The sequence below is a fragment of the Prionailurus viverrinus genome, chromosome D1 (genome assembly GCF_022837055.1).
Source record: "Prionailurus viverrinus isolate Anna chromosome D1, UM_Priviv_1.0, whole genome shotgun sequence".
Taxonomy (NCBI): domain Eukaryota; kingdom Metazoa; phylum Chordata; class Mammalia; order Carnivora; family Felidae; genus Prionailurus; species Prionailurus viverrinus.
Window position 1 is genome coordinate 108,826,093 of NC_062570.1, and position 25,268 is coordinate 108,851,360.

Here is a 25,268-nt window from a genome sequence, read left to right on the forward strand (position 1 = left end):
TCATCTCAGTTTGCAGACGGCAAAAACTGAGGCTGGGTTTCTTTGTTTTTGTTTTTCCCCCCAGGACACTCGCCCCGTCTCTCTCGCACACCCAGATCTCTCCCAGCGCCCGTTCCCTGTCTCCTGAAAACAGCAGATGCCGATGGAATCCAAGAATAAAGTCCTTTATTGTCTTTCAAGTTGTGATAGGGCTGGGGACTAGGGCGACTCAGGTGGGACTTCCTGGACCTGGTTGTAGAGGAAAATAGCGCCTTTGGCCGAGGGGCAGAGCTCAGCCCACATTTCGGTCTCCTGCAACCTCCGCACGCTCTGTGGGGAGAAAGTAAGACTCCCTTACGTCCAGCCCTCGGGTCTCTTGCAGGAGCCGTGCCCAGTGTTCCTGAGCCTCAGAACCCTCTGCACTTCACCGTCCCTAGGGAGACACGTTAAGGAGGCTGTAGAGGTTCCTGGACCTCTCTTGGGCTGAGGGCATTCCCAGTGAAGTCTTGTGGCCCTGGAGGAAAGCTCTAAGATTTAGCGGCTTCATCTGACCCAGCCCCGGGGAGACAGCCATAGATCACCAGGCCTACACAAGCCCCAACACCAGCAGCTTGTCCAAGCAAGATACATCTTGCTTCTTCACACCTGTGTTTCCACAAAGATGATTCCTGTAGATTCGTGGGCCTCAGCTCCCCCACTTACGTAGTGCTTCTTCACCTGCTCAGAAGTCAGGCTGCACCTGCACAAGGACATGAGAGTGGCTTGGGGAGTGCCCAGTCCCTGGCGGGTCCTTGTGGAGCCCCAGCTGCCTCAGCCATTCCCCTCAGCCACCCACCTACCCGAGGACCCAGGACCCTGCACCCCAGAGCTCACTCACTGGACGTAGAACTCGGCACTGGCACGGCCGGCACTGGTCTCATTGCGGGCAATGCCCAACAGCCGTGGCTGGCTCAGGGTGTGCAGCGGCACATTCACCTGGGGCAGGGGGTCCACCAGTCAGTGCCCAGTGTCCCCATCCCTGCCCCTCTCAAGGGAGAATGTTACCCTTGTACAGCATTTTACAGCTTGCAGTTCAAGTGCCCAGAATCACAGAATGTCAGAGCCCGGGCATGTTCATGTTACAGATGGGAAAGCAGAACCTGAGATATTGAACAACCAACCGCTCAAGGTCACCCAAGGCAAGTTCATTGTGACTGGGACTCTCATTTACTCCTCTCATCAACAAACGGGGTGGTGGGTGGAAATAGGCAAGACATTTATCGTTGTTCTCCTTGTAAAGGGGAAGAGCTTGAGGCACGCAGAAACGAGGGCTAGAATTCCACTCCACTTGTGTCTAGCTGCAAAGCCAAGCTCTTTCCTCAATGCCAGATGCCTGCAGACCCTCCCGCCAGCCCACACCTGTGGAATTCTGGTATGTTCTACCCCCTCGCTTCTTGCCCACCTGTCGGGGCCACCCCTCCTCACTCACCTCGTCACAGATCTCTTGGAGAACACTGGAGAAGAGTTCGTGCACCACCAGCTCCCCAGGGAGGTCTTTGTGCAGGGGGCTGTCACCAGGGCACAGGGCCTGGGAGAGGTCAGGCTCAGCCCCTATCCCCATCTCTTCCCAGCCTGCCTCCCCACATATTTGCTGGCCCTGAGGGCCTGGTTAGGCACAGAGTTGAGTCTTGGTGACCCCCCGACCCGGGCCCACCTTTTCCAGATGGAAAACCAGAAATCCAGCTAGGTCCTCTGCCCCCCAGCCCCCACCCCTCCCCATCATTCCCTAGCTTCCCACAGGCCTGGGATAAGGGTCAGTGGGGAGGCTGAGGTGCTGCCCTGAGCAGACTTTCAGAGAAGCACTAGGCCAATCCCCCCTTTAAGGGATGAAGAAAACAAAGCTGAACTGAGTCTTTGTGCCTTTGCACCCAGGCCGGCATCTCACCTGAGGCTCAGGGTGCCCACCAGGCACGTCCACCAGTCCAGGTGCCTCAGCCACCTGCCGAGAGCGACGCAGGAAGACAAGGAAGTTATCTGCAGTGGCCAGTGTGGCGCCAACCCCCAGCGGGTCTGCCAGGTAGGCCTGCTTGTCACCCCAGTCAGTGGCCCCCTGCTGTCGCAGCCAGGCAGCTGAGCTGGCCCAGTTAGTGCCCAGGAAGTCTCGGTAGGAAGTAAGGCCCAGGCGCAGGAGCAGCTGGGGCCCCTGTGAGCCAGTGGGTGCCAGGATGGCTGAGTGCAGGCGGAACTTGGGGGCGTCAAAGAGCCAGGGCTGAGCCTGCAGCCGGCTCTCCCAGATGGCAGCGATGGCCTTGTCCCCTCCTGGTAGTGGGCGACGGTCATAGTCTGGGCTCAGCTCAGCCTGCACCTGCTCCTCCGGCAGCCCACCTGGGGGGCACTGCAGCAGCAGGGACACTTCAGGGTCCATAGTCTGGACGGGGCAGCTCTGGGGGGAGGACACAGCCGGGCTTGTCACCCTGAGAGCCCCACAGCGACCCTTGGCCCCGGCAGCTGGCCCCCTCTGCCACAGACCTCCCGAGGTGTACCCCCAGCCCTTCTGTACCCCCTTGACCACTCCCTGGGCAGTGAAGTGTCTTATCCTAAGAGCCCGGAGGTCCCTGCAGCCAGACATCCCTGGGACTCACGCGCATCACAACCACCCCGCGGTCCTGGGTCCAGCCACCCCTTTATGCCCATTTCTCCCAAACCCAGGATCCTGCCTTCAACCTCTGAGGCGCCAGAACCCCTTCCGGGGTCCGGAAGCTCAAACGTCGAGCCGGCACTCACCGGCCGACGCGGCCCGCAGGCTCCTCCCCTTCGCCTGAAGCGGAAGTGCCCGCCCCCTTCTTCCTCGGCTTCTCATTGGCCGCTCCCTGGCCCCTCGGGGTCGGCAGCTCGGCCACCACCGGAGTTGGTGAGCCTGCTAGTCTCTGTCTTCCTCCTCCCAGCTCTGTCTTGGCCTGCTCAGAAGCTTCCGCCCCGTTAGCCTGAACGCCCGGCCCCCTCCTCAGGCCCGCTTTGTGGGGCAGACCCGCGAACCTGGAGCGCGGCGGCTCCTTTTCCCCCCCGGGAGCCGTGGCGGACACAGTGTGACCTTGGGCAAATCTTGCTTGCCGGGCCTCAGTTTCCCTATTTGCAGGAGGGAGTTGGGGGTGGGAAGTGAATTTAATGAGCTGAATGTCCCCGTCCCAGCTCTCACATCCTGAGGCTTTGTGACTTGCTGGGCAGGGTGGGGACATGAAAGGGTCCTTAACAGTCCCCACATTATCACTGTACCCAGCAGGTCTTAGCCATGAACTCCCCTGGAGGAAGGAGGCAGGAAGCTGCAGGACCCAGGGGGAGAAGGGCTCACAGACCCCGGGAACAGGTGCGCCCCCTCCACCCTCACCACCCCACCCCACCCCCTTTCTTGGTGGGAGGGTAAAGGAGGAGGACTCAGCCCTGGCTCCCTGGAATATGCCGGGGGGATGGGAGTGGGCGCTGATGGGTCACACTCTTCCTAGAGAGCACAGGGATTCCTCTCCCTCTGGTCTCCCTCTGCAGCGGGTCACTCAGACTTCAGGGTGGGCAGCAGGGCAGGAGCACTACAGGGACCAGGGGCCACCTCTGGGCTCTTACAGGACCGAGATGTGCAACTGTCCAAGGCTTTGTCCTACGCTCTGCGTCACGGGGCCCTGAAGCTGGGGCTTCCCATGAGGGCTGGTAAGTGAGAGTCTTAAAGACTGGGGTGAGGAGTGGTTGGAGGGAGGGAGCAGTATGAGCCTATCTGTGGCTGTCCTACCCCGTGGCCCTATGGGGACGGTACAGAGGGCACATCCTCTCCATTTTCAGGGAACCCCGAGGCCCAGAGCCCAATATCATGTCTGGAGCAAACTGGGAGAGGACCCTCTGTCCAGGCCATGCCTGGTGATGCCTGTGGTGCAGTGGCCCAATAAACACTTACCGCAGGAGTGGGCACTGGGGGGTATTGAAGTAACTGGTGTTTACTGAGTACCCACTCTGGGAAGGGTACTATGCTAAAAAGGGTCATTTTATCTTTGTGACCCTCCATGAGGCAGATCCCATTCCCATGTAAGGGGAGGAAACTGAGGCCCAGAAAGGGCCGCCCGTTCGCCTGAAGCGGAAGCGCCCGCCCCCTTCTTCCTCGGCTTCTCATTGGCCGCTCCCTGTGCCCAGGGCCCTCAGGGTCGGCTGCTCGGCCACCACCGGAGTTGGTGAGCCTGCTAGCCTGTCTTCCTCTTCCCAGCTCTGTCTTGGCCTGCTCAGAAGCTTCCGCCCCGTTAGCCTGAACGCCCGGCCCCCTCCTCAGGCCCGCTTTGCGGGGCAGACCCGCGAGCCTGGAGCGCGGCGGCTCCTTTTCCCCCCCGGGAGCCGTGGCGGACACAGTGTGACCTTGGGCAAATCTTGCTTGTCGGGCCTCAGTTTCCCTATCTGCGCCAGAAGGTCACACAGATGAGCCCCTGTGACTCCCCCCCCCCCCCCCCGCCCCAGGCCCAGGCTCTGTTCTGGTTGCCTGGAGTTCCCCCTCTTAACTTTGACCCAGGCCTGAGCACCCTGCCTGTCTGCAGATGGCTTCGTGCCCCTGGATGCCCTCCTCCAGCTGCCCCAGTTCTGCGGCTTCTCAGCTGAGGATGTTCGGCGCGTGGTGGACACCAACCAGAAACAGCGGTTCGCCCTGCAGCCAGGGGACCCCAGCACTGGCCCTCTCATCCGGGCCAATCAGGGTCACTCCCTGCAGGTGGGGGCTTAAGGGGACACGTGAGGAGAGCCAGGTGGGACCCCTGCCTGTGAGGGGGGTCTCACTGCTGTCTGTTCCCCCACTCGTCCCAGGTACCTGAGTTGGAGCTGATGCCCCTGGAGACCCCCCAGGCCCTGCCCCTGACGCTCGTCCATGGCACATTCTGGCGGCACTGGCCTTCCATCCTGCTCAAGGGCCTGTCCTGCCGGGGAAGGACACATATCCACCTGGCCCCAGGACTGCCTGGGGACCCCGGTGTCATCAGTGGTCAGTGCCCCTCCCCAGCTACTCCCACCCACTTTCTCCTACCAGGTCCCTCTCCCAAGGATCAAGCTACCCCCAGGCATAGCTCCTCTTGTCCGAGGCCACTATATACTCTGCGTGGTGCAGTAACCCCTTCCCCGCACCGAGCCCGGGACCTCCCACTGAGCCTGCCCAAGTTTGGAGACTGCCACCCCGAGCGCCCGAGGTCCCAGCTCCAATTGTCTCCACAGGCATTCGGCCAAATTGCGAAGTGGCCGTGTTCATCGATGGGCCCCAGGCCCTGGCAGGTGAGTCTTGACACAGCAGGGACTGCCCTAGGGCTTCAGAGAAGGCATGAGTCACATCTCCGGGCCTTGTCTGCAGACGGGGTCCCCTTCTTCCGCTCTGCCAACGGAGTGATCCTGACTCCGGGGAACGCCGATGGCTTCCTGCTTCCCAAGTACTTCAAGGAGGCCCTGCAGCTACGCCCTACCCGTGAGAACCACCACCCAACGCCCTCCTGTGCCCTCTGCCCTCTCCTCTTTGCCAGCTCCCAGCCCCAGGCTGACTGAGGTCTCCCTTTCCCTCACCAACCCTTGTCTCTCTCAGGAAAGCCCCTGTCCTTGGCTGGTGATGAAGAGACCGAGCGTCAGAGTGGCCCCAAGCACAGCGCCAGAGGAAAAAGGATGACCCAACAATAAAATATTTATTTAAAAAAAAAAAAAAAAAAGGAATGTAGAAAGATGACAAAACAGAAATTCCAGTTGGAAACCATGAATTATCCTGTAGCTACAGCCGGGCTTCTTGATGTGCTCAGGACTCCAGCTAGGTCGGGGGTGTTGGTCTCGGCCACTCGGACAAGGAGAGGGTGGGCATCGTACGAGCTCATAGCCCACCCTCTCTAGCCCCCGGGGGATGGCAGAGTCTGGTCCAGTTAGGTCCCCGGTCTGCACGAAGCCAGTTGACAGCAGGGGAGCGTGCCCAGCTCAGTGCCTGTCTGGAGAGGGTGTGGGCTTAGGAGTGGCCAGAGCAGGTAGTGAGCAAAGTGGGGACAATAAGACAGGCCTCAGAAGGCCTCGTGGCCTCCTGTGAGCTGCAGGAAGAGGTCCTCGTCCAGTTCTTCCCCGCGGGCCCGCTCCCTTGTCGACAGGAAAATGTAGCCCCCGATGTACTCGTGCACAATGCGGCAGCTGGCAGACACGCAGCTGAAAGCCACGTTGATGTGCTCGTCAAACTCGATGGCGACCTGCAGAGTGAGCGGTCAGAGGGGCTGGTGGGGGTGGGATAAGAGAGCAGCCCCTGTCCTGCCCTGGCTGGGTATGGGCTGGCCGCTGCGGTCTGGCCCCACCCCTGGCCACGCCCCCTGCTTCCCCCCCACCCCCCCACCTCCGCCCCGTCCCCACTCCTGGCCCACCTGCCGGATGTCCCAGTTGACGTTCCACTGGCGCATGTTGCTGAAGCGCCAGGTCTTGACCACGTCGCCCACGGCCAAGTCGATGCGGATCAGTCTGTTGTTGGCGATGCCCAGGATCTCATCCTTCCTGCTGCCCTTGAACCTAGTTCCCCGGGGAGGACAGAGTGTGAGCAAGAGCCCTGCCCTGCACGGGCCCCAGAGCCCCCCCAGATAGCCCGGTGCCGTGCTCCGGAGCACGCTGTGCTCCTGTCATTTAGGTTCTCTGAGCCTCGAGTTCCTCTTCTGGAAGACGAGGGTTAACTGATCTAATCGTTATACTAGCATTCTAGGCAGCATCAGGCAAAGTGTCCAGGCCTTTCGGTAACGACTTTTGTGGGTACCGTCGTCATCTGTTGCCTGGCTGTCTCTGCAGGCTGGGAAAACGGGCAGAGGGCACCCGGTGTCATAGCAGCGGACCGCGGCCTCGAGAGGGACCGGGCTGCGGCAGAGCTGGGACAGGAGCTGGGACTCCTGCCCTCCTGGCCTGGTCTCTTGCTCTGGTGTCTGCTGCGGGGGCGCAGGAGGGCAGGGAACCCAGGGGGCGCCCGCAGAGAGCAGGAAGGGAGGCTTCGGGGGTGCCCCTCTCCAGGCAGGAGGGGAGGGCAGAGGGGGGCTGGGGCGGGACCCGTACCTGACCACGACATAGGAGATGCCAAAGTCAGGCAGGGACTGCCAGGCCTGGATGAAGCGCAGCTGGGCCTCGGACAGCGAAAGTTGGGCCACGTTCTGGTGGGCTTCCAGGATCCGTGGGGTGAGCTGCGGGACCACATTGGTGAGGGGCGGCCCCGAAGTCCCTGAGACCCCCTGCCTGTCCCCATCAGGGAGACGGGATGCTGAGCCTGGAGCAGGGGCGGGGCCCAGCGCGGGGCCTCCACTGGGCGCCCTCGCACCACTCAGCAGACAGTTGCTGAGCCAGGCCCTGAGGTGGACTCGGGCAGCCGGGCCGTGACCCCTCCCAGGGGGTGGGGACCAGCAGGCTCCGTCTCAAGGACAAGGGTAGGAGAAGGAACGAGTGAGCACGTGGCTTTCTAGAGGAAGGCTCTGTGGAGATCCAGGGGCCAAGGGTGGCCAGGTAAAAGCCGTGGTCATTCCCCCCACCCACTTCCTTTGGCACCTGCTTGGCCTTGAACTTCCGCTGGAAGCGTGGGGCAACAAGGCCGTAGGGGTTGAGGCCCTCGGCAGAGGCGTCAGGGCCCTGGGGGTGGTTGCCTGAGCCCCCGCCACCCGTCCGCTGCAGGCTGAGGAAGGCCAGAATGGCCTGCACCTCGCTGGCGTAGCTGCTGTCTGCCATGGTGCGACCCTTAGAGGCCAGTCGGCAGCCGGCCATCCAGTGGGCGTACTGCTTCTCCTGGGGTGCGAGGGACAGGGGAGGGTGGTGAGGGGCTCGCCGGGCTCTGGTTCGGCCCCCCGCCCCCCGGCCCTGTCCCCAGCCCCACTCCGGCTTCGGCCCGGGGCTGACCCCTGCCCGACCCTCACTTACATCCTGGCATCGCACGTGGATCTCACTCATGCCCTCGGGGGAGGGTACTAGGAGTTTGATGCAGAACTTCTGGCCGGAGACATTGACGTCGGGGACTACCTCACAGCCTAGAGGGAGCCGAAGGGGTGGGTTGGAGGCTGGGGGGGGGGGGGCCTGCCTGAGAGGTCCCTGGGAGAATGCCGGCCCAGCACAGTGCCTCAGGACAGAGGGTAACTTCCCTCTACCCCGAGGGGGAAACTGAGGTGGGCCAGGTGGGCCCCCAGCCCGCTCCTGCCCTTGTCCCCGTCCTGGCCCGGCGGCCCTCACTCACCCTTGAGGTTGAGCTGCTGAATGGGGTCCCCCGGGGCCTCCTCCTGGCTCTTGTAGTAGGACAGCGTGGTCTCCTTGAACACCACCCAGTGCTGGCGGTACCCTTTTAGGGTCAGCTTCCGGGGCCTGAGGGTGAGGCAGGTGTGTGACAGGCTGTGTGCTCCGTCTCCACACTGGGCCCCCTCCAGCGGCGCTGCCGACCCTGGGCCCGAACTCACCGGAAGATCCGGAGATGGTCCTTGAGCTCTGGGATGGTGGTGAGGTTGTCCTGGGGGGGGAAGAGGAGTCAGAGGAGGGCCAGGTCTCCGCACGCGACCCTGACCCCGACGCCAGCCCGACCCGGGCTCCTCCTCACCAGCACGTCTGTGGGCGCCGACCCCTCCAGCTTCACCTCCAGGTTGTTCAGGGCCGCGTCCAGGTCATCCAGCCCGGGGTCTGCGGCGGCGGGTTCGCCCGCCTCCCCACTCTGGGACAGCTTGTTGATGTGGTACTGGGTGGGGCACATGGCCAGGGAGGGCTGGGTGGGCAGCCCTAAGCGGGGCGTCCCGAAGACGGGGCCCCACCCCGGAAGACCCTCCCTGCCCTGGGTCTGGCCCGCGCCCCGGACCCCCAGCTCCCCTGGCCCGCCGGGCACCTGCAGGGCTGCAAACACCATCATCTCCTCCTCGGTGCAGTCGGTCTCCTCCAACAGCAGGTCCCACCGCGCCTGCTCGTACAGCTGGGTCAGCCGCACCGGGTCCGTCTGCGGCAGGGGTCGGGGAGGCTGGGTTGGTCAGGTGCCAAGTGCCCCCGGCACCCTGTGCGCCCGGACCCCTTGAGCCTCAGCCTCCAGCCCTGCCCCCTGCACAGTGCCAAGTTCGTCTAGCGGCCCCACACGGGCAGCAGACCCCCAACTCCAGCCGTATGGCCTGCCCGGGCAAGTGGCACTGATCTCTCTGTAAAGCTTCCCAGACCAACGTCGACTGCATGTCTATTGCGTGCCCATGGGGGCAGAAGGGGGACCGAGTAAACCAATCAATGAATGAATAGGTGATTCAAGACTTCGATAAAAGCAATCAAGGAAGTAGCTTCCATGGGGCCTTTCACTCATGCCCTTGGACAAGGGCACCACGAGGACAATGGCGATGACAGAGGATGGAACTGGGATGCATGGAGCTCCTCATGAGGAAGCATTCAGGGGAGTTGTCCTTGAGGAGATGTCGGACTGCCCTGCGGCCTGAAGGATGGCCATGGGCCACTGACGGGAAGAGTGATAGGAAGAACCTTCCAGAAAGAAGGAACAGGGACTGCAAAGCTCACGGGTCAGAAGACCAAGCCCATGGTCCCCCTGCAACCCGCCACAACTGACAGCAAAGGCGTAAAAAGGGTCAACCCAGGGGCGCCTGGGTGGCGCAGTCGGTTGAGCGTCCGACTTCAGCCAGGTCACGATCTCACGGTCCGTGAATTCGAGCCCCGCGTCGGGCTCTGGGCTGACGGCTCGGAGCCTGGAGCCTGTTTCCGATTCTGTGTCTCCCTCTCTCTCTGCCCCTCCCCCGTTCATGCTCTGTCTCTCTCTGTCCCAAAAATAAATAAACGTTGAAAAAAAAAAAATTAAAAAAAAAAAAAAAAGGGTCAACCCAAAGGGACGAAGGGAGCAGGAATCCTTGCAGGTGAGGCATGCGGACGACATTCTGGAAGATGGAAAGCAGAAACGGGACCGGGAACTGAGTTACGGGGAGAGAGAGAGCCGGGATTGCTTACCCGTCTCCCCTCTCCTGTTCTGCGGTAGAGGCACTAATGAGTTCTGAAAATAGGCAGAAAACAAACAGCAAAAAGAACACAGATCTGGACAGAGGCGTCCAGGGCACGTGGCGGCCCCTGACAGGCTCCCCAGCGGGATCCTCCGGCCGAGAGGTGAGGGTGGGCTGCCGTGAGGACGGCAGAAGGGGTCTAAAAGGAGCCGGTGCCCCCACTCCCTGCAGCCCAGTGACAGCCAGGCATCTGGCAGAGGAGAGATTTACGCTCTGGCGATGGTGAGTCAGAGACAGTCTAGGCACAGCTGGGCGAGGGACGGCACTGTGCTAGAAACAGATGAAGAAACTTGACGTTCTGAAAGGTGAGACTCCCCCAAGTCCCACGGTCGCCTAAGACATTGGCAGTGAGCCTTCTGTTCCCAGTCGGGAGATCAGAGGGTTCACTGCTGAGAAACTGACCAGCCAAAGAGAAACCCCTTACAAAAAATGGCATCCTTACCCCAGCGCCCCCAGGAAGCCCCCAGAGTGCCAAGCCCTATTCACCCGCTCAGGGTTTTCAGGGGCTTCCCGGAGCCTTGCCTCTCACCACGAAAGGGCAGGCAGGGATCACCCGCGTGTAAGGGAAGCTGCTGACGTCAACCACAGGGACCAAGATGAACAGCAGAGAAAGAGCTTAGAGGAAATGAAATCAGTAGGGAGCAGAAGAAAACTTCAACCAGTCAAAATCCTTAGAAAGACAAAATGCTGTGCTCCTAAAACAAGAACAGGATGCTGTGTTTAAAAGGAGCATAATTATAAAGGTTTAGTAATTAAGACTGCAATCCAGCTGGAATTGATATTTGTATGTGGATATTTATTTGTCTGTTTGTTTGTTTTAACATGGGTACCCTGGGGCGCCTGGGTGACTCAGTCGGTTAAGCATCTGACTCTTGATTTCAACTCAGGTCATGATCTAGTGGTCATGAGATCGACACCTGTGTTGGGCTCAGCATTGGATGTGGGGCCTGCTTGAGATTCTCTTTCTCTCTCTCTCTGCCCCACCTCTGCTCACGCTCACTCCCTCTCTCCCTCTTAAAATAAATAAACATTAAAAATACATATATAGGTATCCAATGGACCCAGTATCATTTATTGATTCATTTATCCATTCCCAGTGACCCTGGGGTCACCTTTGTTCTAAGTCAGGGGAATATAAACGTATGGGTCTCTCTCTGACTCTCTGTGGTTCCATTGGTCAACTTGTCTCTCCAGCTGGACTGCAGATCTAAATACTAAAGTTAAAACAATAAAGCTTTTAGAGAAAAATAGGACTACATCTTTGTGATCTTGGAATTAAAAAAATATATATTCTTTTTTTTTTAATTTTTTTTTAACGTTTATTTTTGAGACAGAGAGAGACAGAGCATGAATAGGGGAGGGACAGAGAGAGAGAGAGACACAGAATCTAAAACAGGCTCCAGGCTCTGAGCTGTCAGCACAGAGCCCGATGCGGGGCTCGAACTCATGGACCATGAGATCGTGACCTGAGCCGAAGTCAGACGCTTAACCGACCGAGCTACCCAGGTGCCCCTATTCTTTTTTTTTAATGTTTATTTCTGAAACAGAAAGAGACAGCATGAGTAGGGGAGGGGCAGAGAGAGAGATCTCACAAACCGTGAGATCATGACCTGAGCTGATGTCGGTCGCTCAACCGACTGAGCCACCCAGGCGCCACCCCCTCCAAAAAAAAAGATTTCTTAAACAGGACGCAAAAGATATCAATCATAAAAGAAAAAAAATATTTGAAAATAGAAGGCAGATTATATTAAAATTAGGAAGGTCTTTTTATCAAAATAAACCATCAAGAGAATGAAAAGGCAAAGCACGGGGTGGGAAGACACAGTCACAATACCCTTATCTGACAAAGTATTACTCATGTACAGAATATATAAAGACCTCCTATAAAGCAATAGGAAAGATAAGCAATTCAACATTAAAAGTTGTCAGAAAAGGGGCGCCTGGGTGGCTCAGTCTGTTAAGCATCCGACCTCGGCTCAGGTTATGATCTCACGGTCCGTGAGTTCGAGCCCCGCATCAGGCTCTGTGCTGACAGCTCAGAGCCTGGAGCCTGCTTCGGATTCTGTGTCTCCCTCTCTCTCTGACCCTCCCCCATTCATGCTCTCTCTCTGTCTCAAAAATAAATAAACATAAACAAAAATTTTTCTTAAGTTGTCAAAAAAAAAAAAAAGAAAAGTTGAACAGAAACTTGACAAAAGAGGATATCCAAATGGCTAGTAGCCATATGAAAAAGGGCTCCACCTGATTAGTCATCAGGGAAATGTGAATTAAAGTCACATAGGAAGCACATAGTGGTTGTCTGGGGTTGGGTGTGGGAGGGGCAGTTACTACAAATAGTACTAGAGAAATTTCTGGCGTGATGAAATACCTCCCTCAAAACTTGATTGTGGTGATGGCTGCACAACTGTGTCAATTTGCTAAAGATAATCGAACGGCATGCTTACACTGGGTGATTTTGTTGGCATGTGAGTTACAGCTAAGTAAAGCTGTTAAAAAAACAACAACAAATAAGCAAAAAAACCATACGAGGGACCATTACACACCTACCGGAAGGGTTACCGCAAAAAAAGAGAGGAAATACCAAGTGCCAGTAAAGTTGTGGAACAAGGGACATTCTCATGCACCTGCTGAGAAATGTGTGCACATGTTCACCGGAAGACATTACAGGAATGTTCATAGCATCCTTATTCATAATCGTCTCAATCTGGAGACTGTGCAATGCCCATCAGCAGTAGAACGGACAGTGAATTGGGGTAAATTGACATAATGGAACGTCGCACACCAATGAGAGAGAATAGGCTACAACTACGTGTAACATACAAGCATGTGAATCATACAAACAGAATGCTGAGTGACAACAGCCAGACCACTGCGTGATTTCATTGATGTAGATTTCAACACAGTCAAAACCATCTATCGTGTGAGGATTAATCTTAGTGCCGCCCCAACCATGGGAGATACTGCCTGGAAGTGGTAGGAAGGAGGCTGCTGGGGGCTGGTAAAGTCCTGTTGCTTGATGTGCTGGATACATTTGTACATTGCTCTAAAAGCATGCTATACTAAAACAAAGAACAAAAAAAACTTTACAAAGGAACACTCAGAAGATAAGAGCTCTTAGAACGTAAAAATGTAGTTGCAGAAATTAAAAATTCAACACATCGTTTGAAAGATGAGTCAAAGCACTGTCCAGAAAAAAGACAACAAACTTAGAAATGACAAAGAACAAGGGGCACCTGACTGGCTCAGTTGGTAGAGTGTGCGACTCTTGATCTCGGGATTGTGAGTTTGAGCCCCACAGTGGGTGTAGAGATTACTTACAAATAAATCTTAGGGGCACCTGGGTGGCTCGGTCGGTTACACATTTGACTTTGGCTTGGGTCAGGATCTCACGGTTCGTGGGTTCAAGCCCCGTGTCGGGCTCTGTGCTGACAGCTCAGAGCCTGGAGCCTGCTTCAGATTCTATGACTCTCTCTCTCTCTCTCTCTCTCTCTCTCTGTCTCTCCCCCGCTCATGCTTTGTCTCTTTCTCTCTCAAAAATAAACATTTAATAAAGAAAGAAAGAAAGAAAGAAAGAACCTTAAAAAATGAGAAAGACACGATAAATGTCTACACTGGTTTCTTTGAAGAATCAATCCAGGGGGTCTAATATCGACTGAGTTCCAGCAGAAAGGAACAGAAAACTGGCGGGGAGGAAATGATTGAGATTATTTAGGGTATTTCTCCAGAACTGAAAGACTCAGTTTCTGACTTGAAAGGGCTCAGCAAGTGTGCAGGTCAGTCAACAAAGACAGATCCTTACTAGGACATAGTATTTTTTTTTTTAATTTTTTTTTCAACGTTTATTTATTTCTGGGACAGAGAGAGACAGAGCATGAATGGGGGAGGCGCAGAGAGAGAGGGAGACACAGAATCGGAAGCAGGCTCCAGGCTCCGAGCCATCAGCCCAGAGCCTGACGCGGGGCTCGAACTCACGGACCGCGAGATCGTGACCTGGCTGAAGTCGGACGCTTAACCGACTGCGCCACCCAGGCGCCCCTTACTAGGACATAGTATTAAGAGATTTCAAAGCATCATGAGATAAAGAGAAGATCTAAAAGCTTCCGGTACCTCCCCTCCCCGTCCAAGAAAAAATAAAAAGGTCTCATACGAAAGGACTGAAAATAAAAATGGCACTAGACTCCGCAATAGTAACACCGAGAACCAGAAGGACGAGGGGAAGGTGGCTTCAGATGTGGCAGAAGAATGTTTCCAACCTAGAATTCTACACCTGGCCAAACTATCACGCACGTGAGGGTAGAGTAGTGAACTTTTCAGACATGCAGGATTTCAACGCCTTTATCGGGTTAGGGGAAGCTGCTGAAACATATGTTTCATTCAGAATGATGAGTGAGGGGCGCCTGGGTGGCTCCGTCGGTTAAGCATCCGACCTCAGCTCAGGTCATGATCTCGTGGTTCGTGAGTTCGAGCCCCACGTCGGGCTCTGTGCTGACAGTTCAGAGCCTGGAGCCTGCTTTGGATTCTGTGTCTCTGTGTCTGTCTCTGTCTCTCTCAAAAATAAATAAAACATTAAAAAAAAAAAATGAAGGAACGAGTCAACAGAGGAACACAGAAGATTCAGGAAGCAAGAAGTCCAGTAGAGGAATTCCCAGGAAATAGACAAGGGCAGTCCGAGGACAGTAGCTGTGCAGGGATCCCACTCTACGGTTCCAAGAGAACAATGATGCTGACTGATTACCTAACGTGATCCACCCCAAAGGAGAAGCCACAGCCACGTAGAGAATATCCAGAGAGCCATGTGGGGAGGGGGTCTCTCTTCTAACTGTGCACAATTAATAGAAAAATAAGAACATAAAATATAACAATTGTGCACTATGAGAAAATGTTGTTTTTAAACTTTTGTTTTAAAAACAAACGAGAACAGGGGCGCCTGGCTGGCTCATTGGCAAAGCATATGACTCTTGATCTCGGGGTTGTGAGTTCAAGCCCCACGAGGCATGTGGAGATTGCTTACAAATACAATCTCGAAAAAAATAAAAACAAAGAGAACAACAAAGACCCGTCGCTGGATTTTAGATACTGGACAAGAGACCACACAGAACAGTGGTCCCGACGGAAGGGAAACAAACACAGTGAATCCTACGATTGCCCCAGATAACTTACTGCCCAGAGAGAGCCCAGCCTGTTTCCCGAGCTGAAGAAATAGAGTTGAGCATCTGGTGAGTCCACGGCAGCTAGATTTCACAGGACACAGGACTGGAGAGGAGAGAGCTGCCCAGAGAGAAAGCTCCAGAGATCAGCAGAGGGCTCCTCCTGAGTCTTTAGCTAAGCACTGATCGACGTATGTGTGGAAGGAAATTACCCAAAGCTGATGGGAAAAGAAACATTTGAAAGGAGCCAGGTGGAACATCTGCCGGCAGTAACCTACGGGGGGAAATAGTTCACGCTCCCCAAAAGCCAGATTAGAGAAACCTCATGATGCATGGCACATTGGGAAGAGTTCTCAGAAGGCAACTGTCTCAGTAATGGGGCAAATTAGCCCTAGATGAGCGGCTGCTTTTGCCCTAATTAATATTCAAAGCAAGCCTTGGAAGGATTGAACTGTCTCCAAGTAGTTTAACTTCATCCCTAAACAAAGTTTAAAAATAGTTAAAGGACTACATAAAAAAAAAAATCTAGCACCCAAGAACATAAAAAGATTGCATTGTCTGGCATCAAATATAAAATGACCAGGCAGGGCGCCTGGGTGGCTCCGTCGGTTAAGCAGCTGACTTCGGCTCAGGTCACGATCTCATAATTCGTGAGTTCGAGCCCCACATCGGGCTCTGTGCTGACAGCTCAGAGCCTGGAGCCCGCTTCAGATTCTGTGTCTCCCTCTCTCTCTGCCCCTCCCTGCTTGTGCTCTGTCTCTCTTTCTCTGTCTCTCTCTCTCTCTCTCTCTCAAAAATAAAGAAACATTAAAATTTTTTTTAAAAATAAGACTTGAAGAGACATCTAAAAAAAACGAACAGGGCATCAGTGGGCTGTGGGACAATCCTAAGTAGTCCAATAGTTTGTATAATTAGAATCTCATCAAGAGAGGGGGCAGGAAGAAATCTCTGCAAAATTTTTCAAATTTGGGGCGCCTGGGTGGCTCAGTCGGTTGAGCGTCCGACTTCGGCTGAGGTCATGATCTCGCAGTTTGTGAGTTCAAGCCCCGCGTTGGGCTCTGTGCTGACAGCTTGGAGCCTGGAGCCTGCTTCCGATTCTATGTCTCCTTCTCTCTCTCTGCCCCTCCCCTGCTCATGCTCTGTCTCTCTCTGTCTCTCAAAGATGAATAAATGTTTAAAAAAAAAATATATATATATATATATATAATTTTTCGAATTTGACGCAAACTGTCAACTCACAGATACAAGAAGCTCACTGAACCCCACGCACGAGAAACCTGAAGGGAACCAAGGCACATGATAATCACGATGTTTTAAGGCAGTGATTCAGAAATCATAAAAGTAGTCAGGAGAAAAGACACATTGCATACACATGAATAAAGAATGACAGGGGACCCTGCTGGGAGCCACGCAAGCCACAGGACGGTGTGGGGACATTTCTCTAGAGTACCGTTAAGTAACAAAACTGTCAACCAAGGATTTACACCGAGCTCTCACAATCAAAGGCAAAATAATAAGTTATTCAGACATACAAAAGCTGAAAAAGAATCATCACCAGTAGATCAAGCACCACAAGAAATGTTCAAGGAAGTCCTCCGGGCGGACAGAAAATGATACCAGCTGGAAATCTGTATCTATGCACAGGAATAAAGAGACAGGAAACGGTGAATGTGTGGGCAGAAATAAAAGGCTGTTATATTTTTAAAAATGTCTTTACAGGACAGTTGGCTGATGGAACTGAATCTTGATTATTCTTTTTTTTTTTATTTAAAAAAAATTTTTTTTTTCAACGTTTATTTATTTTTGGGACAGAGAGAGACAGAGCATGAACGGGGGAGGGGCAGAGAGAGAGGGAGACACAGAATCGGAAACAGGCTCCAGGCTCCGAGCCGTCAGCCCAGAGCCCGACGCGGGGCTCGAACTCACAGACCGCGAGATCGTGACCTGGCTGAAGTCGGACGCTTAACCGACTGCGCCACCCAGGCGCCCCTGAATCTCGATTATTCTGATGTCAACATCCTCGTTTTGATACTGTTGGTGGACACTGGGTAAAGGGTACCCAGGTATCTAGGATCTCGGGGATTCTTTTTTGTGTGTGTGTTTTTAAAGATTTTATTTTATTTATTTATGCTCAAAAGTGTATTTATTTTGAGAGAGCCGATATCAAGAGTTGGATGCCCAACCAACTGAGCCACCCAGGCACCCCTAATATTTTATTTTTCAGTAACCTCTACATCCAACGGGGGGGGGGTGCGAACTCACAACCCCGAGATCACGAATCACACGCCCCACCAGCTGAGCCAGGCAGGCGCCCCTCTGTGCATCATTTCTCCCAACCTGCCTGGGGATCTCCAGCTATCACAAAACACCAAGTGTCACAAAAAACGACTGACTGGTTAAAGTAAAAAATAATAGTGATGGCCACTCAACCGTCCTAGATGTACACCCAAGAGAAATGAAAAGACAGGACCGCTCAAAAAAACCTGTATGTGAATATTCACGGAAGCAGCATTCATTAATAGCCAACACGTGGGCGGGGGGAAACGAAACATCTAGTGATTGCTGAATGGATAAATAAAATGTGGCATACCCACGCAACGAAATGCCATTCTGCGGGGCGCCTGGGTGGCTCTGTCGCTTAAGCCTCTGACCTCAGCGCAGGTCACGATCTCACAGCTCGTGAGTCTGAGCCCCGCGTCCGGCTCTGTGCTGACAGCTCGGAGCCTGGAGCCTGCTTCGGATTCTGTGTCTCCCTCTCTCTCTGCCCCTCCCTGCTCATGTGCGCGCGCGCTCTCTCTCTCTCTCTCAAAAATAAACATTACAGTTGTTTTTTTTTTTTTTAAATACCATTTTGCAATAAAAAGGAATAAAACAGCGAAACACGCTAAAACATGAAAACGTGATGCCAACGGAAAGAAGCCAGTCACAAAAAGCCACACATTGTGAGATCTTCTTTATATGAAACGTCTGAAAAGGGCAAATCTAGAGACACAGAAGGGAGACTAGGAGTTGCCTGGGGCTTGAGGGTCAGGAATAAACGGGAGGGACTGCTGATGGGGATGATTTTGGAGGAGGTGATGAAAAGGTTACAGAATGTGCTGATGGCTGCCCAGCTCTGTGAATGTACTAGAAACCATTGGGTTATACACTCTGAATGGACCAAGGATACGGTATGTGAATTATTTCTCGATACAGCCGTCATAATGACAGCAAGGACAAGAATGGCAATGTCTCGCAGGCTTTGACACAAGCAGAATCCAAGAATGTGATAACGAGAATGTAGAGGCTGGGAGGGGACATACAACCGTCCTGGTGGGACGGCGCCTGCGTGGCTCAGTCAGTTAAGCGTCCGACTCTTGGTTTCGGCTCAGGTCATGATCCCACGGTTTGTGAGTTCGAGCCCAGGGTCAGGCTCCACACTGACAGCATGAAGCCTCCTTGGGATGCTCTCTCTTTCTCTCTCCCTGCCCTTTCCTGCTCACGCTCTATCTGCTCTCAAAATAAATAAGTAAACTTTAAAAAAAAAAAAGTTTTTAAGTATAGCTAAATAAACTAATATAAAGGAGATAAAATGGAATCGTGGAAACCGCTCAAGGAAAGGAAGGCAGGAGAAACAGAAGGAAACAACAACAAATCCTCAGGAGAGGGAGGGGCTGAGTGTAGAGGGGAGGAAGGGGGACAGATAGGTGCGCGGGGACCAGGTCAGGCAATGGCCTGGGGGCTGGGCAGCGGGGGGGGGGGGGGCGGGCAGTAAGTGGCCATAGGAGTGAGTTGACCCCTAAGGTATGCTCATTCTAGGTGCGGCGTGGAGGGTGGGGAGTGCGCCAACCCACGTGACACAGACGAAAAGCAGGTGGTTTGGGATTTTCATTCAAGGGACTGATGAACGGGGACGCGAACATGGATGAGGTGGGAGGGAGGGAAAGGGAAGGATCCAGAATGGTGTAAGTGCGGCCTTTCCTAACGACTCCATGAAAGGTGGGAGGATGGCCGAGGAGTGAGTTTCTGGGCTTGCTGACCCCCAGAGGCCGCGGGGACAGGAGGAGACCGGGGGAGCCCGGACAGGACATCTGGAGACACCCCTCCCCCCCCCGCCACCAGCCCGCCTCGCCCCAGCTCCCAGTGAGCAGCGGACAAACAGCAGGTGTGCTTCCACTGTGTGGATGGGGACAGAAGACGCCAGGACAGATTTGGCTGAGGAGAGAGAGGGAGTCCAGGAGCACCCATAGGAAAGACTTGGAACCAGGAGGCAGGAGTCCGGGGAGCAAGGACACTGAAAACAGCATTTAGAAGTTCTGCAGTAAAGGGCGGGGGGGGGGGGGGGGGGGGCAAGAGAAGGGGTCACAGGTAAGGGAGCACGTGTGGGGGCCTGACAGTTTCTGAGAGGGACGCATGGAGCCCGTCGATCGCCGGTGGGGACGGCGGGCAGGGAGGGGGAGACACACGCAGCCCCTGCCCGCCAAGCCTCGCCCCTGCCCACCCAAACCTACAGCGTCACCGCTGCCAGGAAGCCTTCTCTGAGTACAGGTGCCAGGTATCTGCCACCGGAGCAGGCTGCTGGGGGCACTCGCCGCTGTCTACACTGCTCTGCGGTCATTACCTGCCTGACAGCCCCCTGAGAGACAGGCCTGACATCGGTCCCGGCTCGGCACCTTGTTGGCGGAGCTAATAAACAGGAGTGTGGATTGGCAGACGCCCTAGGAGTCTCTCGCGTTCCCTGAGCCCAGACCCCCGACTCTAAATCCGCATGTCTCATCGACTCAGCCTCCCCCGCACCCCCCCCCCCCCCCCCCCCCGGCCCCGACCCAGCGCACCTTGGGATCCAGGTCGAAAAAGCTGTAGTACTTAAAGCGAAGCCAGAGCATGTCCCCCGCCTTGACACCCTGCTGCATGAGGCACCGCGACGAGTCCAGCCACCTGGCCCACAGCACAGGGCAGAGGTCAGGGCTGAGACAGGAAAGGTTCCGGGGCATGGTGGGGGCTGGGCAGGGGGCTTGGGGGCAAGCACGCATATAAGAAAGGCCCGGAGACAGGAGGTATGGATTTGGGGTAAGGATACAGGGGAGGGCATGGACCTGGAGGTGGGAGCCCGGACACAAGGGGACATGGCTCCGGGGCGCCGACCCGGCCAGCCGCGCACCTGCTGTGGAGCTGGGTCTTGTCCAACAGGGAGCTGGGGCGAGGCAGGCGCTGCAGCACAAGGGGGTCCGGCGGTGGCTGTGGCCGGCTCAGCATGTGATAGCAGGCCTCGGTCTGCGCACTGTCTGAGAAGTGGGCTGGCATCCCCCGGAACAACGCAGGTGCCACGCCTGGACGGCAGGTCGGGGTCAAACAGGCCTCAGGGGCCCCGGCGCCGGTGCCCAGCCCCCCGGCCTGCCCCGCCTGTCTGTGCTCACCCCCAGCCAGGACGACCTTGGTCAGGTCATACAACTCCTCTTCCGGCTCCTTCTCCTTCTTCTTCTTCTCCTTCTTCTCAGGAGCCCGGAGCAGAGACAGTTCCTCAGGATGCCGGATACCTGAGGGGAGCTGGGACCTCAGCAGGGGCCCGGGACCTGCCCCGTGACCTCCCGCTCCACTCCTGGGTACTTTGGGGCAGGTCACGGCCCTGCAGGCGGGATAGGGAACAGGACCGTAAGGACAAGGTGACAGTGACTGGGCCTTGTAAAGCAGGGAGACCTGGCCCCTCGCACGCAGGACCTTGCAGGGTGGAAGATGGGGGTGGGGGGCGGGGAAGCAGCAGGGGACTCACTGAGGAGGCGGCAGATGGCAGCCACCGCCTGGAAGAGGGGCTGGGAGAAGCTGGCCCGGAGGCGCACGGCGCGGCGATTGGGCAGCCGCAGGATGATGGGCTGGTGCTGGGGTCCGAAGAAGAGGCGGGCATCAGCCAGGATACCGTACTTGTCCAGTGTCCAGTGGGTCTGCAGCAGCCACTGTCTTTTCTGTTCCCACCAAATGGCGTGGTCTGACCAGTCCTGCTTGCGCTCTGGGGGGGGGGGGGGCACGGGGGAAGGGGATGTGCATCAGCCGCGGAGGCGGCGCCGGGCGCTGAGCACAAGCGCGGTCCCTCCCCGGCCCAAGGCAAGGGCGGGCCAGGCTGGGTTGGCTTGGGGTCTAGGACTGAGGTCACGGCGGAATAGCTCTTTGCTGGCTGACCCTGCTCATTTCTCCGGGCTCGGTCGCGACCTCACTTCCCAGGGGAAGCCCCCCAGCCCAGATCCAGGTGCCCCGATCTTAGTGCCTCCAGCCCACTGGGCTCCCCCACCCCCCATTCAGCACCTCGCCGGGCTTCCTGGGAACCCAGGAGGCAGAGGCCCTGTTGGAGCCTGGGACTGTGCCCGGCACGCGGCCGCGGGCACTCCGGAAACATTTCTTGGTTACGAGCTCTGTGACCTTGGCCGAGGCCTTTAACCTCTCTGGGCCGCAGTTTTCTAGCTCGTGAGATGTGGGCAGTCATCACTCCGAGCCCGTGGGCACCGAACGACGCCTACGCGGTGTCTGTGACGTTTGACGCAGGCACGTGAATGCCGACGAGGGAGGATACGGTCAGAAATGTGAAGACTTCTCTTGGGCTGCAGCTGGTGACAGGGGACGCGTCTCCCTCCAGGACGGCGAGCTGAGGTGTGGTGAGCACAGGGGATGGGCCCAGCCCTCTAGAATGTGCCCAGTCCTTTCTCACCAGCGGCGCAGGTCTCCCTCTCCACCCGCACTGGCCCCTGCCCTCCCTCCAGTTCCCTCCTTAGTGTCACAGAGCTGCTTAAATGCAAGAGATTCTCTGGCTCCATCTGGCCCACCTCTCAAGACGCTTGAGCCTCTGCTCTCGCTCTGTTCTTGGCTTTGTGGCACCCACTCCCCCACCTCCTCTTGCCCTTGGTTCGTGTTTTGTCCTCCTTGGCCCTTTTATCCCGGCCTGCCCCCCGTCCTTCCCTGCTCCAGGTCCCCGTCCTTCCCCAACCACGGCCTCTTCCCGGGGCTCGTCTAGTCCACAGCTTCGTCTTCCTGCTCCCATCCCCAAACTCACGGCACCTCAGGGTCAGGCCCTGCCCCGTGCCCCAGGCCAGAAACCCACACGCCCACCGGCTTTGGCCATTCCAGAAACTTGTTCACCAGGCCTTGCGCCTGACTCAAGCATTCGTGGTGGGTGAAACTCACTCTGCCTGATGCTGGACAGAGGCTCTTCTCCCCGCTTGCTGACTTCTCAGCACGGGTGACAGGACCTCCCTGCCAGGCCTCAGCTCTGTCTCTTTCACTTTTAGCCTCCACATTTAATCGATGCCAATCTCACCCTCCTGCCCATGCTCACTACCCACGGTAAGAGGCCTCGTCTCCCTGCCTCCAGCCCACCCCCTACCTGAGGGGCCTGTCCACGTGTGAGCCTTAGCCACTGAAAGGCCCTTCGGTGGCCACTTTCCACCTCCGGGGTAGTCCAAACTCCTACCGGCGACCACCCCAGTCTCTTCTGGTCACACTCCGGGCGTCCTCCCTGGCCTGGAGGCCCCAGTTCGGGACACCCCCGTGCTCCAACATCACTCCTTGCCCTCCCGGTGATGGGCCCCCTGTCGGGACTCTCCCGGGGAGTCTCCCTGTCCTGGCTCCAGCCCCCGTGCCGTCTGTCTCTCCCCCTGTCCTGGCGGCTGTGGGGTCAGTCTCACCTGCCGGGCCACACTCCAGGTGCACGGGGTTTGGCTGGACTGAGCCCCAGTAGACATTGATACACTAAGGAATGAGCGGGATTAGGAGGGGTGGGGACAATGTCCCCGTTGCGGGGGACAGGAGCCGAAGGGATTTTCCCCGGTGGGCCCAGCAGTGCGTGGAGGGATCGGGTCTGCCTGTCTGTCTGTCTGTCTGTCTGACTGACTCCTCGTTTAGGCCTCTTGCAATGCTCGCGTGCCCCGCCAGGAAGCCGACCAGGTCTTCCCTTGGGGCCCCGTCTCTTCGCCCCCTCTGCCTTGGCTCAGCCTGGGCCCGTCGGCCTCTTGGTCTGACACCCAGTCTCCTGAGGGACCCTCTGTTCCCCACTTCTGCTTTCACAGCCTCCTGGGTGCTGCCTGTTGGAAGCCCCCCCCCCCCCCCCCCCGCCCCGCTACCTCAGCCTTGTGGCCAGGCTGTCCCCGGGGCGGGGGGCCCGTCCGTCCACAAGCCAACTAATCTGCCTCCCAGGCTGCACGTGATGGGGTGGCTGGGTCTGAGGAGGCCTGCCCGCCCCCCCCCCCCCCCACTACCCGCAGGTGGCCCAGGCCCCAGAGGTCTCCCGGCTGAAACGATCATGGGCCTGCCTTCCCGCTCTGCCTTTTGGGGGTGTGCCTGCTGCCCGCCCAGGAAGGGGCAGCCCCTCTCCCCAACAGGGGAAGGGGACGAGAAGCCCCCATGTCACTAGCCCCGCTCCTCTCCACGCCTGCCTGGTACCACAGGCTGCTGTGCTGTAACTTCCTGTGGGGGCAGGGCCTTCCCACCCAGGCCAGGCCTGTCACCAGCCTGCTGAGGGCTTCCGCCCTGCAGCGAGGGTATGGGAGCGGGCCTGGTCTCCCCTCAGACCCTGAATGGCACCTCTGCCTCGGCCCGGGCAAGGCCCCTCTTGCCCCTAGGAGTGGGCGAACGGACTGGGGCCAGGTCTGCTCCCTGGGGACTTAGCAGAACCAGCTAGGGTGGGAGGAAGGGAGGGAGACTGCGGGAGGGAGGGGAAGTTGGGGAAATGTCTTTTTTGGAACCAGATGATTAAGGTGGTGCCTGAGTCACTGCGGCAGGGTTATCGAGAGCTGCACAGTCAGATGGCCCGGAAGTGCCCAGGGACCCAGTTATAGCCGCCCCGTGGTGCTGAGGTCAGCAGCGGGGGCAGCGGTTCACTCACTAATCTCCTCCACGATCTTCAGGAGCACCCCGCCGATGTGCGACTCCCCCGTGACCCGGAGGGTGACTGACTCGGCCTCCGGGTCCTCCTCTCCCACAAACACCCGCAGCTCCCAGGACGAGTCGATGTAGTCGCCGGTGGCCGTCTTCATTCCCGCCATGGCTGCGGCGACTCTACAGAGGGTGGGAAGGAGGCAACGTGGGCAGGGTGCCGGGGCCTGCTAGGCTGCCCGTGTTCAAGTCCTGGGGGCCCCGTGGTGACCTGGACGGGCGGCCAGTATGTCCTGGCAGCATCACGGGTCCAAGACACGGGTGCCAATTTGTTCCAGGCAAGCCTCAGGCCCCCTCGCCATTACCGGTGGTTTAGCTGAATTGGTGTTGTCCGACCCGCTCCCACCTTCCAGATAGGAAGACTGAGTCCGGGTAAAAGTAAGAAGGGGGCTCACCCAAGATCACCCAGCTTGAAGCCGGCGCCCGGCACAGCCCCTCTCTGCTTCCCCGGCTCCCATTTTGCCCCCAAGCCCACCCTGGAGGGGTGGCAGCTGCCCACCCTGGAGAGAGTCGTGGACCCAGGTCAGGAGATACGTCCAACCCTGGCCCAAAGCTCAGATCCAAACATCCCAAACCAGCCACGGCCTCTTTAGGGGGGTGGAAAGTCCAGAGTGTCCCGTGGAGAGAGGCATGTGGGCAGAGGGGCCATAGGAGGGTGAAGGAAAGGGTCCCTGGGCCTTCAGCCGCCGCCCCACTTACCTTGCCTGTTAGGGTTTGGGGGCTGCAGGTGTGGGGGCTGGAGTACCGCCCACTCCCGGCCTCAGTCTAAACACCTGCAGATCAGTGAGTGCTTCCTTCACCCTCTTCTCGGTCTCTGGAGCTTCCTTCAGAGGGCAGCCCCTTGCACCTCCTTATCAGGAGTGGGGCGGGCTCAGCCCCTCCCCAGGGCGGGCTGGCGCTGGGTGCAGGAAGCGAGTTGCCAACATGCGGAGGGTTCCAGTTGGGGCCCCACCTTTGTTCCCAGTGAGCACAGGAAGCAAGGAAGGAATGGGCCCGTGCCCCCTGCCCTCCCCCCGCCGCCGCCCTCCGCCACCACGAAGTGTCCCTCAGCTGGAGGGAAGCTTGGTTCCAACCAGAAAAGCCACCAACTCCTGTTTCCTGCATGAACCGTCCCCTGTAGGAAGCCATCTCCCATCTCCAGCCTGTCACAAAGTGGCGGCCTTTGGGCCATGAAACACCACCGGGCTGTCAAGAGAGAAAGTCATGCCATTGAAAGGATCGGATCCGGGTTATTTAGGAACCTGGGAGGTCAAGCAAG

General features: G+C 57.0%; 3 protein-coding genes across 14 annotated transcripts; 1 reads left to right on the forward strand and 2 right to left on the reverse strand.

Annotated features, from left to right (window-relative positions):
* Positions 1–148: 148 nt before the first annotated feature.
* NUDT22 (nudix hydrolase 22) lies at positions 149–2,880 on the reverse strand. Of its 10 annotated transcripts, none has more exons than XM_047878245.1 (6): positions 2,743–2,880; positions 1,904–2,401; positions 1,448–1,526; positions 857–954; positions 625–718; positions 149–309 (listed from the first exon to the last, which is right to left on the reverse strand). In XM_047878245.1, the coding sequence occupies exons 2-6, from the start codon at positions 2,296–2,298 to the stop codon at positions 199–201; spliced, it is 777 nt and encodes a 258-aa protein (XP_047734201.1). In that variant the 5' UTR covers positions 2,299–2,401; positions 2,743–2,880; the 3' UTR covers positions 149–198. The 10 variants fall into 10 exon arrangements, with proteins under 10 accessions (XP_047734201.1, XP_047734197.1, XP_047734199.1 ...); XM_047878241.1 differs by having other exon boundaries at positions 1,448–1,546; positions 2,743–2,878; XM_047878243.1 differs by having other exon boundaries at positions 2,676–2,755.
* Positions 2,804–5,774, forward strand: TRPT1 (tRNA phosphotransferase 1). Of its 3 annotated transcripts, none has more exons than XM_047878247.1 (9): positions 2,804–2,869; positions 3,236–3,322; positions 3,576–3,657; positions 3,787–3,873; positions 4,524–4,693; positions 4,786–4,960; positions 5,188–5,244; positions 5,321–5,431; positions 5,546–5,774. In XM_047878247.1, the coding sequence occupies exons 2-9, from the start codon at positions 3,248–3,250 to the stop codon at positions 5,635–5,637; spliced, it is 849 nt and encodes a 282-aa protein (XP_047734203.1). In that variant the 5' UTR covers positions 2,804–2,869; positions 3,236–3,247; the 3' UTR covers positions 5,638–5,774. The 3 variants fall into 3 exon arrangements, with proteins under 3 accessions (XP_047734203.1, XP_047734202.1, XP_047734204.1); XM_047878246.1 differs by having other exon boundaries at positions 2,810–2,869; positions 3,239–3,322; XM_047878248.1 differs by lacking the exons at positions 2,804–2,869; positions 3,787–3,873 and having other exon boundaries at positions 2,877–3,322.
* On the reverse strand, positions 5,624–24,854 carry FERMT3 (FERM domain containing kindlin 3). Its single transcript, XM_047878234.1, has 15 exons — positions 24,710–24,854; positions 23,961–24,133; positions 20,865–21,098; positions 20,512–20,631; positions 20,256–20,424; positions 19,930–20,032; positions 8,813–8,920; positions 8,534–8,668; positions 8,397–8,446; positions 8,180–8,304; positions 7,870–7,976; positions 7,504–7,737; positions 7,021–7,145; positions 6,351–6,492; positions 5,624–6,182 (listed from the first exon to the last, which is right to left on the reverse strand). Exons 2-15 carry the CDS (start codon positions 24,118–24,120, stop codon positions 6,003–6,005), a joined length of 1,992 nt encoding a protein of 663 aa, XP_047734190.1. The 5' UTR covers positions 24,121–24,133; positions 24,710–24,854; the 3' UTR covers positions 5,624–6,002.
* Between the last annotated feature and the right edge of the window lie 414 nt (positions 24,855–25,268).

Excerpts from the sequence above, each read along its gene's own strand:
- NUDT22 (XM_047878235.1), bottom strand. The coding sequence starts at position 2,587 with ATGTCTGGCTGCAGGGACCTCCGGGCTCTTAGGATAAGACACTTCACT. Across the intron at positions 1,547-1,903 it reads GTGGGCACCCTGAGCCTCAG|GCCCTGTGCCCTGGTGACAG; the intron begins GTGAGATGCCGG and ends GACCTCTCCCAG. Across the intron at positions 955-1,447 it reads TCCAAGAGATCTGTGACGAG|GTGAATGTGCCGCTGCACAC; the intron begins GTGAGTGAGGAG and ends CCCCTGCCCCAG.
- TRPT1 (XM_047878247.1), top strand. The coding sequence starts at position 3,248 with ATGAACTCCCCTGGAGGAAGGAGGCAGGAAGCTGCAGGACCCAGGGGG. Across the intron at positions 3,323-3,575 it reads CTCACAGACCCCGGGAACAG|GACCGAGATGTGCAACTGTC; the intron begins GTGCGCCCCCTC and ends GGGCTCTTACAG. Across the intron at positions 4,694-4,785 it reads ATCAGGGTCACTCCCTGCAG|GTACCTGAGTTGGAGCTGAT; the intron begins GTGGGGGCTTAA and ends CACTCGTCCCAG.
- FERMT3 (XM_047878234.1), bottom strand. The coding sequence starts at position 24,120 with ATGGCGGGAATGAAGACGGCCACCGGCGACTACATCGACTCGTCCTGG. Across the intron at positions 20,632-20,864 it reads TGCCATCTGCCGCCTCCTCA|GTATCCGGCATCCTGAGGAA; the intron begins GTGAGTCCCCTG and ends AGCTCCCCTCAG. Across the intron at positions 7,738-7,869 it reads TCCACGTGCGATGCCAGGAT|GAGAAGCAGTACGCCCACTG; the intron begins GTAAGTGAGGGT and ends CTCGCACCCCAG.